We start from the raw sequence: 12,181 nt of genomic DNA on the forward strand, positions 1-12,181 counted from the left end.
CTGATTATTCAGAAATGTAAAGAAGCTGAAAGCTTTCATGAAAGAGCCGTTAAAAGCAGGGGCATCAGTGGCTTGTGAATATCATCTCACACAGGAAAGGTAGTGCGTTCAGGAGGAGGGTTTTTAGTGATGTAACAAGAGAACCATAGTATGAACCAGCAATGCTTCTATACCAAGGATCCCACTTACAGCCTCCTACTCACATCCATACCCTGGGGACATGTCTCTCAGAGCTGCAGTTGCTTCTCTGTTTGCTAAGAGGAATCTCCTCAATAGGAATGTATAGATAGCATCCACCCATGTTATTCATTTGATGTGTTCTGCCAATCGACAGGTAACTGCAGATGCTTCAGATTAGTTATGGATGTTATATTTCAGATTACAGAATTATTCAGTTTCATAAAAAAAAAAATCACTCCTTTGGTGTAATAAACTTCTAAAGAAATTCAAGCCACGAGGTGGTGGCACATGCCTTTAATACCAGCAATCGGGAGGCAGAGGCAGGAGGATCTCTGCCTCTGCCTGGTCTACAAGAGCTAGTTCCAGGACAGCCTCCAAAGACACAGAGAAACCCTGTCTCAAAAAAACAAAACAACAAAAAATTCAAATTCTACACACACACACACACACACACACACACACACACACACACACACACACACACCATGCAAAACCCTGTCAAAGGGGCTGGAGAGATGGCTCAGAAGTTAAGAGCACTGGCTGCTCTTCCAGAGGTCCTGAATTCAATTCCCAGCAACCACACAGTGGTTCACAAACATCCGTAATGAGATTGGGTGCCCTCATCTGGCCTGCAGGCAAACAAGATCCTTTATGAATTTATGAGCTAATACAGGAAATTTGTAAGCATCATAATCCCTTGCTTAATCTTAATTCAAAACAATCACTAACAAATAATGCAGTTGTAAATCCAAACCATGTAATCTCCTTTAGAAAATGCATGCTATTCTTCAGCCCAGTTTGAGAAGACCCAAGGCATCAGTGATTCACACATCCTGGTAAGCACCTTGAGAGGCACGATGTCTCATAGCGATACGGAAGTCATGTCCTTGTCCAAACTCAAGACATTCTGTTAGAGAGAATTTAAGTTATGACAAAAGAATCTCAAGTATAGCCAAATCATTGGAAGAGCATTCACCAAAATTTTAAGAGTAAATATCTGTGGATAAAGGCTTCATATGTGCCATGAACAGAGACTACTTGTAAAAAGCTATCAGATAATAATAATAATAACAGTAATAACAACAACAACAACAACAACAACAACAACAACAACAACAACAACAACACAACTATAACTACTGCCTAGTGTTCCCAGTGATAAGGCAGCAAAGGTTGTAAGCCTGTAATTCCTGGGAGAAAGAGGCTGTAAGTGGAGGCTGCTCTCTGTGAAGGCACAGTGAGTTTGTGTGCATTAGGGTCTCCAACAGGAAAATATTCAGAAGAGCCCCCCTGTAGCAGCTGAGAAATTTCTCCATTCTAGGGCTCTTTAAAAAATAAAAATAAAAACAAAAACAAAGTAAACTAACATATCCCACCGCAAAACCACACCACCAATTTACTTAGTTAATCTAATAATTACTCTCTCGGAAACACTCACAACTCTTTTTTCGTTTTTAGATTCGATATGACTTAGCCCCTTATAAAGAGATGTAAAACAGTTGTTAGTAGACCACCCTTCCTTAGTTTCCTGAACTAATTTTAGAAAAAGAATATTAAACACCTACTAGGGCTCAGAGAAAACAAAGCAAGTTATTTTTCAGACAAGTGTTGTCACCTTTAGTTATGAGAAGGCTAGCAGGTGTCCTTCCTGCAGGCAGAAAGCCAGGCGAACTGAGAGCGCTTGATAAAGAGGGATTAGTTCTCAATGGCTGGGGGCTTTTGGGCTCCTAGGGTGCACTGGGCTTTTAGACTTCATCATTTGTTTTTCTATTTATGAGACTAGATACTTTGTATTTATCTTGGTGTAGAGATAAGATATCAGTCTGTGACTAAGCTCTGAGACAACCCTAGTGCGTAAGTGTGGCTCCTGGGCTGGTTCTTCCTCATCTAGACTGTTGGATGCTTCAGGAAAGGATGCTTCAACCTTCAAAAGAGGACAAACATATCTGCTTTCTTCTGATTAAGACAGGGTTCACAGGAAAAAAAAAAAAAAGTTTCAAATTCTAAATCACCAGGTCCACTAAAACCAGACTCCCATTACTAAAATTTTGCTTCCTCCCCCCAATGAATAGTAGGTACTTAATAATTAAAAATATGTCTCCTTTGCCTTCCCCAAGATGTAACTTTCTTCTAGTGTCTCTTCAAACACTTTCACAAGTATTTGCATTTATTAATGAATGATATACAGATGTTACTGTATGAAGAAACCTTGTAAGTACATTATTGAACGATATTTTTTTTAACACACCTCAAGATATCTTGCTTTGTTGTTATATCCATAGCACATACTTCAAGACACAGGGGAAAATATATGCACTTTGGATTACTGCTTGTGGTGGCTTAAATGGAAATGCCCCCATAGGCCCAGAGGTTTCAGATGCTCAAACCAAATCCAGTGGCTCATTCTCTCTTCCTGCTGCCTGCCAATTTGGATATAGAACTCTCAGCTACCTCTCCAGCACCATGTCTGCCTGTGCACTTGCTGCTGTGCTTCATGCCATGCCAATGATGAGAGACTAAACCTCTGAACTGTAAGTCAGCCCCAGTTAAGTGTTTTCCTTTAGAAGAGTGGCCATGGGGGGCTGAAGAGATGGTTCAGCGGTTAAGAGCACTGGCTGCTCTCCCAAAGATCCCGAGTTCAATTCCCAGCAACCACATGGTGGTTGACAATCTGTTATGAGATCTGGTGCCTTCTTCTGGCTTGCAGGCAGACAGAACATTGTACACTGTATATGTAATAAATAAATACATCTTAAAAAAAAAATAAGAATTGCCATGGTCATGGGGTCTCTCCACAGCAACAGAAACCCTAAGACACTGTGAAGGTAAAATTATTATAAAGTTTTGTGAACTATTAAACATGAATAATTACCCTTCGAGCTGTAACTACCAACTTATAAGACTTGCAGGATTTTAAAGAGTAAAAATCAAACAAAATCCAGACTAGGGGAAATTCTAAGGGATAAAGTCTACGGAATGAAGGCTGGGGTTTCCTAATTAAAGGGAGAGAGGAAGGAGGAGAGAAGGCAAGGAAATCTGGAGGTTTAATGAAAATATACAAACCTTATTTTGGTCCAGGTTTTTATAAACAAAGTATAGAAATTATAAGTCAACTAGAAAAATTAAGATTTTTTAAAAAGTTTTTTTAGACAGTATTTCTTTGTGTAACAGCCCTGGCTGTCTTGGAACTTGATCTGTAGACCAGGGTGATCTAGAACTTAGAACTCAAAGAGATCCTTCTGCCTCTTCCTCCTGAAGTGCTAGGATTAAAGGTGCTCACTACTACCGCCTAGCAAAATTTGAAGACTTAACAAAGAAAAGCACTATCATGAATTTAGGTGAGAAAATGGTACTGTGTTCATTTCTTTCAAAAGAGTCCTGGTCTTTCAGCTCTCACAAAACTGCTGCAGCCTGTACTACTGCCAAATTATTTGGGGCTAAGAGGAAAGTTAGGTATAGAGAGAGCTGGGTATGTATCTAGCAGTCTCTTGGGTGCAAAGGGGAAAGATTTGGGGCGGGGGGATATTAAAAAAACTGGTTTTTGTAAAAGTCCTCATTCTAGAGACAGCCACCCCACCCTACCCCTCCATAGCAAAATTCTTTAGGTCGGACACTCCCCATCAACCAGAAGTATAAGCACAAAGGAAAGAGAAACTTCTTTTTTAAAGAATCACAACCTATCAGGAAAGGAACCAGAAGTCTTCAGCCATAGACCCATGCACAAGCTCTTTAAATCCCCAGCTTCCATAAATCCAGTGAAATAAAAAGTAGATCCTGTAGCAATGAACAATCGGGGTTTCACATGCAGGCAGCCATGGAATGGAATGTGCAACTCCTGGAGCTCCATGGGAAAATCCTCTTCTTGGGTGATCCAAATAAGCTTTGGGTGACTAATGAGGCTTTAATGAGACCATCGTCTCTCCCCTCAGCGCTAGAAATGTTAGTGTATCATTCAAAAAAATATAAATGGACAGTCATAAGATGATGATGTATTTTGTCTTGCGTCCCCTCTAATCTGCCTCCATCAGCTCAGCTCCTAAACCCAGTCACAAACTTAGCTGGGCTTGAAAAGCAAACCACAAACAGAACAAGTGACTTTGTTAGTGCTGCAGGAGAATTCTGGCACTTGCTTGAACTCCAGTTGTGTGTTAAACAGCCTTGTGATGACCTACACCACCAAATACTAAAAACTGGAAGCGGTCCGGTCCCTAAAGCTTCCAGAGGAACCTGTCTGCTTGCAGGTTGACTGACATCCCTGGAGGCTCTGGGCATCACTGCCAGGCACACAGGAAGAACCAGTTGTGGAAACACATGCCGGAGTGGGCAGGGAATCAAAAGTGGAGGTGGCTTTGGGGGCTGCAGAGCAACAATGCTCTCTGGTCTAGAGACGTTGACTCATGTCCAGAGCTTGGCTTTATGTCTCCGAGTCATCTTTAGATTAAGGACTAATAACAGCATAACCATGATACCCAGTCCTGACCTCCAAAGGGCTTAACAACTTAATAGTGTGCATTCTGCCTTCCACTTACATCTTATGCAACAAGAATAACATAATTAGTGTATGGTGTCTAGTCCAAATAGAGGACTGGGATTACTGGAAGACCAACTTAGATAGGCAAAGAGAAAGCCCAAGTCCCCACCCAAAAGAAGAAGACTGAGCACATCAGGGCCAACATGACCAAAACAAAGCATTTCTCGTTCATAGTGAATTAAAAAACAAACAAACATCCAAGCATCAGACATACAGTAAGATGCAAGCAAGGATTGCTTTCTCCTGACGCCCAGATGAAACAGGTAGATTAAGGAAATGAATGCAACCTACCTGAAGACGGCCAGAGTCAGCGACCAGAGCACTAGTGGCTTCCGCAGTTCAAACTTGGCTCGCTTGTTCATCAGATGCCGACCACCAAATATAAAGGCAGCATACAGCGCAGAGAACAGGAAGGACTTCTTCCTAGGAAGAAATAAATGGACCAAGCCTTGTGAGGCAGGACTCTCGAAGCACCTTGCACAACAGCTGCCCTATCTGTGCTAAAGATAGTTTTTTGAGTAGATGCCCCACTTCGATGAAACGTTAATCCACTTGGAGACATGTTCTGTTGGCAAATTCAACCTGTGGCTGCCTGCATGACACAGGAAGCACCATTCCATGTAGACAGATGTTCTTTTCGGGTCTAGGATCAAAAATTTCGACATATCACCAAGGTATGAAAGTGACCTTTTCACTAGAGGGATTAACGTTATTCTTTTCAGGAATATGAATTTAAAATAGAATCGTGGTTTTGGTAGAATGTAAGTATTAACTTTCAATATTACCATTAGTTTTTTTTTAAAAAAAGCTAAATTGTCAGACACATACATACACACAAATTGAATTTAAATGTGTCTCTGATATACTCTGACAACTGAATGCCTCTCTTCAGGTGAGTTGTACTGACTGAAGATCTGGGGCTAACCACATTAAAACCATCTTGAGAGACACAACAGCCACATGCAAGTACGTAAAAGAAAAAGGGGGTGTTTTTTTTTTCTCCCCTTTGAAACATATTTCAAATAAGTTTGTTCTTATTTGAACAAAGTAGTGTAAAAGAGCAGTTGTAGGTAGAATTTTAAAGCTATTTATCTATTATGGATACACATTGAGATATATTTATGAATGAAACAGTGTACCCTAGATTTGTTTTAAAATACCCTAAGAAACAAAAGTAAGCAAGAAAGACAAAAGGGGTGACAGAGAGTGACAAACACACAGAAGCCTCTTTATACATTGAAAACATTTCCCATTTTAAAATATTCCCTAACAAATATTTTTAAAACGGTGGAAAATATTTAAGTATCTGAAAGCTATATTAGGACGATATGGAAGGGAGGTCACTATTGGATTTACTGTGGTCTCAGTCACAGAAGAGTGGCGACGATGAGAAATAAAAGATAATATAGGACCTCCAAGCCCCACTAACTGCTGATTTGTTACTGTAAATAGTTTAATGCTGCCAAAGCATACAGAGAAAGAGAAACAATGAGAGAAGGAAGGGATAGGGACTACATAGGCTTTGTGAACAATTTAAACATTTAAGCATGCTTTCAGAGATAGAAACCTATCTCTTAATGTGGGTATCCCCCATGCCATTAAGACCAACGAAGAAATGGCTGAAATTGAAGAATAGGTCAAAAAACAGTATGAAAATAAAAACATGTGCTGGAGAATGTAGAGTGCAAAATGCTTCATATAGTATTTCCCTGACTGTTGATGTATTACTATTCATCCAAGAAACACTGCTACTTGCATGCATGCAGTGACCTACTTGGGTCCCAACCAAGTACAACTATGATCCCAGGACTCAACCCATAAGTAAACACCGTGTAGATTAATCAGTTCAAATACAACTGTGCAACCATGCTTGTTGGGACACATAATCCTGGCACAAAGTAGGCTCTTAGTGAACACATGTTGAATAATGATCTCCTGCTTTCAAAGTTTTTGAAGCAGGGAAATAACACCGTAGGTCCTCAATAAACACTGAACGAATGGGCAGCTGGGAACACTGAAAGAAAGTGTGTTTCCCCAGTGGTATATTTAAAGCAACTGAAAACCAAACTACTCAGAAATAGATTTGTAGCATATTTTCCACCTGCAACAAACTTTTTTTTGTTTTTGCTCCACACCAGAGAGAGAGAGAGAGAGAGAGAGAGAGAGAGAGAGAGAGAGAGAATGAATTTTATGGAAAAAATATAACCAGACAATCTTTTGAGAGATACCTTCATCCAAGAGTGTGTTTTTGCTCTAACTGCCCAGGGTATGGTGTTAGATTATATAGAATGAGATCCACTCTTTCTATACACATATGAAGTTAAGATATATAAAACATACAAAGCCCATGTATGAGCAATGACTTGCTTAAAAAAAAAAATCAAAACCTACTGCTACTGCAAGCAACAGCAGCATTTAACAGTGGGGGGTTTTTGCTTGTTTTGTTTAGTTTTTGTTGTTGTTGCTTGGTTTTTCTTAATTATAAAGGTAGCAGGTGACTGGAACCACATGGTGCTTATTTACTCAGCAATTCCCCAGGGCAGATATCCTGCTGAAAGGCTTTATCAATCAATCCCCTAATCACCTCACCTTGCAGCTTAAGTATCACTTCCATTTTTGAGAAAAATGCTTAGAGGTTAAGTAGCCCTTAGAGGCTTCTCCTCAGTAAATGTACAGGAGAAAGAGAGGTTGGTCCTTGATGTACGATCACCTAAGCAAGTCAGGGTCCCTTTGGTGACCTCTGTGTAACTAAGCAGAAAAGAGTTTGACTGTGAAAAAGCCCAAGGCATCCACACACTCCACACCATCATGCTCCAACTGGTGAGCATCCCAGGTCTACGAAACTTTCACTCACCCGCCCCCTTGTTTCTTTGAGAATGAAAATGTCCCTAAAGAGGACTTCTCATATTTAAAATGATTTCATTTGATGTGTAGGAGTGTTGGCCTTCATACATGTGAGCCATGTACATGCCTGGTGTCCGAGGAGGCCAGAAGAGGGCACTGGATCCCCTGGAACTGGAGTCACAGAGAGTTGTGGGCAGCCATGAGGGTGGTGAAAAATGAGCCCGGTCCCTTTGCAAGAGCAAGTGCTCTTTCTTAACCACTGAGCCATCTGCTCCCATCTCTTCCCACTCACTATTTCTTAGCCATGTGACATAATTTAGGTCCTGGCTTTGGACACATAACTGAACTGCTTATAATCATGTGCCAACCGAGTTAAATGGTGTCTTTATACAGTCATATCATCCTAGCCACCCAGGGAAAGTGTGCCTCAAGAACCAAGGAAGAATAAAACTTCCTCCTTTGTTTTTTCGGGTTTTGCTCTAATTTCCCCACTGCTTGAATGCAAATTAGTTCTAATCACTGGTCATGTCCTTGCAAGGTCAATTTTCTCTTTTACATTTGTTTCTTAAAAAAAAAAAAAATCTTCCAGGGCTGGAGAGATGGCTCAGAGGTTAAAAGCACTGACTGCTCTTCCAGAGATCCTGAGTTCAATTCCCAGCAACCACATGGTGGCTCACAACCATCTATAATGAGATCTGGTGCCCTCTTCTGGCCTGCAGGCATACATGCAGGCAGAACATATATTCTTCTATAACTCAAGGCATGGTGGCACACATCATCAACCCTAACATCTAGTGAAGGCAGAGTTCAGGGAGATGTCAAGTCCCTTATCCTAAGGAGAGGGAATAAGGAGGCTGATGATATTAGTGGCTCATGGTCACTGTATCAAGACCAGCCACTTGACACTGGTTAAGACCAGCCAAAATGTTCGTGGTTAATACCAAGAAGGTTGGGAGGCAGAAATGAACTGTTATGGGTTCTGGGGGGTCCCAGACAGTCAGTGATGAGAATGACATTTGCTTAAGTATGATTAGAACATCACATGGTCACTGTACACGGCAGTGTCTTCTACTGTGGAGAGACCCGAAACATGCTTTGGGTGAGTTTAGAACTAAATGGGTTCTTCCATAAAGAATTAAATTTCGGCACTTGCAGGAAAAATGGACAAAACTGGATGTGTTAGTAACGAGTGAAAGAAGGAAACAGAAGAATGAAGAAGAGAAAGGGGCTGCAACACAAAAGCAGAAGGTGGACTGTTTAGGGAAGGGGGAGGTAGGAGGAAGACAAGGGGTCATGAAATGGATGTGATTCAAAGTAACTTACATACGCATATGGACATACGGAGTGAAAAGCTTCAGAGTCCCTCAGTAAGATATTCATCTACTGAAGCATTAACTCCTGTTTCAAAAGTTGTAATTATTCTTCCAGTGCTTAGATGGCTTGACAAACTGGGCAACTTCAGTGACTGAGAACGGGCTTTCCTACCACTACCTCTCTGGTAAAGGTTCAAATAGAATCAGGTTGAGCAATGATTGGTTACTGGCCTACTCAGTGTTTAGGATGGATTAGTGAGTGCCCTGATGCTTCAATAGTAATCCTATAATTCTCCATTTTGCTGTAGGCATCCAGGGATGGGAATAATACAGCTACTACAATGTTTTATTATCAGTTAATTAGTAATCCCTAGGGAGCATGGAGTTACCTTGCTTAATAAATCTTAGTGTACATCACACAGCACAAGCCTTCCCCCTCTCGGGTACCTAACAAGTCCTTTCAGGGTGGTGAAACTGGAGCTCATTACCAGGCAACTGAACCAAAAAGGAGATAGGTCAGAAGAAATACTAGTGTGGGGCCTGAGAAGACAGCTCAACAGAGAGGACATGAGTTCCAATTGAATCTCAATGGCCACATGTGCCTGTCACACCCTCCTTGTTGGGCTGAGCCAGGTGGATCCCAAGAGCTCCCTGGTTAGCCAGTCTACTGGGAAACTCGCCGTGAGTTTCAGGTTCAGTGAGAAAACCCATCTCAAAACAAAAAGCAAAACAAAGCAAAATAACAACAACAAAAAATACAGTGGAGAATGGCACACAACACCTCCTCCAGCCTCTGCAGTGGGGACATGGCACACATACTTGCACACTCATGTATGCATAACACACACACACACAGACACACAGACACACACACACACACACACACACACACACACACACACACACACACACACTCATGTGTACTGATCTGTTGTGCTTGCACTTTTTCTGAAACAAACAGAAACTTTCTGTCCCTTATATTTCTGTCACCAATATTGAAACTGAATAATAATGGAAATTAGTTCATAACTAATAAAAAAAACAGTTAATTTATACACTTAAGAGATTTGGATTTCTCTGTAATACTCTTTATCCCTAATCATTCCTCAAGGTGGGTTTTTATTCTCACTACAATAACTGAATACCTTGTATAAATCCAAATGCACTTTTTTAAGCTTATGGGATGCCTTTGAAGCCAGTACTTAGCTTGCAGCTCCTTGGTGTTCCCACTGAAATCTGACAGCGATTGGGCCCTCCTCCAAGAGTCAAGCAAGTTGATTTTCCAATGAAAGAACTTTCACGTGGGTGGTATTTCAACACAGGATAACTCCTAATGAGCACCTTGCAAAGACAGCCTAAGTTCCTTCCTCAATATTTCATGTTGTGTCTAAATGACCTTGTTTATGGCTGCCATGTGTGTCCAAGGCAACAAGAAAGAAAGAAAGAAAGAAAGAAAGAAAGAAAGAAAGAAAGAAAGAAAGAAAGAAAGAAAGAAGGAGGCAGGGAGGGAGGGAGGGAGGAGGGAGGGAGGGAGGGAGGGAGGGAGGGAGGGAAAAAATGAAAACCAACCTGCCAGAGGGAAAAAAAGAAGAGATCTGTATACCTCCCAGTTCAGCTGATATTCCTTAGTGCATAAAAAGGGTCTATGCTGGCTGGGTGTGCATTTAATCCAGCGCTTGAGGGTAGAGACAGGAGGATCTCTGAGTTCAAAGCCATCCTGGTCTATATAGTGAGTTCCAGGACAGCCAGGACCCTGCCCCAGAAAGAGAAAAAGAAAAGAAAAAATAAATAAAACAGAGTTTACACTTCAAGGGAATCCAAGATTTCTCTAGTTCTGATGCCGACTCAGCCTTGATATGGTCTGGAAAGTAGTTTTGGGAAAGCTGTGGTTCCAGAAACTAAAGGAAATGACATACTGCTTTGGATGTCTATGTTGTTGCCAATTTGACAAATTGTTGCCTTTGTTGCCAAAAAACAATTTTTCTTGATAAAAGGCTGAGATATGTCATATTTTTGATAATTCTAAGACTTCAAACTAACATTTTTCCCCTACAAAAGCAATCAGAATTTCATCACTAGTTTTGCTAAGTGTTTTACATGTAGAAATTAACACATTCCTCAAAATACTGAAAAATAAGTTTGTGAATAATAGAAATCTATCCATGATTAATGGAGGCTCTGAAATGGCAAGGCAAAGCTGCTACAGAAAAAGGAAAGTATTCTCATCTGTCAGGTTTTAACCCAAGAACCTAAATAATGTGTGATTTCTGAGCTACTTTGGGTCCAAACACCTCTTCCTGCTATAAACTTCCCTCTCAGGTGCTAATTTAGAGATCACAGGTTTTCCTTATGGATTTTTTAAAGGTGAGAAAACCATGATTTTGATTCCATTTTTCTATCTTGAAGTAGGCCAAAGTATAATTACATTTGGTGAAGCTGATTAAATAAACAGCATCACCCCACATACATACATCTTCCCATTACGGTCCAGCTCTCTCAGGAACAACAGATCTGGCATGAGGCTGTCTACACCAGTGAACAATGTTTCATACACACGACCTTTAAAAACTATGTGGTGCCTTGTTACAACTGAAAACAGGATTATGTGGGGAGAGAATGCTCTCAAAATATAACAACTCCCACCAAAACCTGTCTGAGCATGAGGTTAGAGTCCTAGCATCCATGTACAAAGCATGAGGTTAGAGTCCTAGCATCCATGTACAAAGCATGAGGTTAGAGTCCCAGCATCCATGTACAAAGCCAGTTATGACGGTGCGGCCTGGCACTGGAGGTCTCTGGCAGCCAGTCGAGCCAACTTGGTGAACTCCAGGCCAGAGGAGAGACCATGACTCAAAAAACAAGGTGGAGAGCAGCTGAGCAATGATGCCCAAAGTTGACCAGAGTCTCACAGGTATGTATGCACAAGAATGTGCGCACACCTGTGCACCCCCCCCAAAAAAAACCTACATAAAGACCCCAAATCTGGCAGCACTCATCTTTTTTCTGTGAATTAACAACAATCTTCCAGATACTATTTTAAAGTAAGATACAAAACACTACTTCCTTTTGTCTTAAGATGAAGAAGCCACCAGAATTTTGAAGACATGAAGACAACAGATTTGAAGCCAAAGAAATGGCTCAGAAGTTAAGAGACCTTATTGCTCTTACAGAAGACCTGGACTCCATTTCCAACATTCCTATAAACACCTGTAACTCCAGTTCCAGTGGATCTGACTCTGTCTGGCATCCATGGATAACTGCACATTATTGGGGCACACAAATGAGTACGAGCATACAAACATACATGTAATTT

At 41.0% G+C, this 12,181-nt stretch overlaps 1 protein-coding gene across 5 annotated transcripts in view; it reads right to left on the reverse strand.

Annotated features, from left to right (window-relative positions):
• The window catches only part of LOC100763438 (elongation of very long chain fatty acids protein 6), a 111,584-nt gene that overhangs the window by 26,537 nt on the left and 72,866 nt on the right, over positions 1-12,181 (reverse strand). For 2 of the 5 annotated variants that reach the window (XM_035452036.1, XM_035452035.1), the window contains exon 3: positions 5,003-5,130. The exons of 1 other annotated variant lie outside the window; for it this stretch is intronic. In XM_035452036.1, coding sequence (XP_035307927.1) covers positions 5,003-5,130 — 128 coding nt within the window. Of the gene's footprint in view, positions 1-5,002; positions 5,135-12,181 lie in introns of all 5 variants that reach the window. 2 more of the 5 variants (XM_027395692.2, XM_027395691.2) reach the window with 1 other exon arrangement.

Source organism: Cricetulus griseus (genome assembly GCF_003668045.3).
Source record: "Cricetulus griseus strain 17A/GY chromosome 1 unlocalized genomic scaffold, alternate assembly CriGri-PICRH-1.0 chr1_0, whole genome shotgun sequence".
NCBI classification, from domain to species: Eukaryota; Metazoa; Chordata; class Mammalia; order Rodentia; family Cricetidae; genus Cricetulus; species Cricetulus griseus.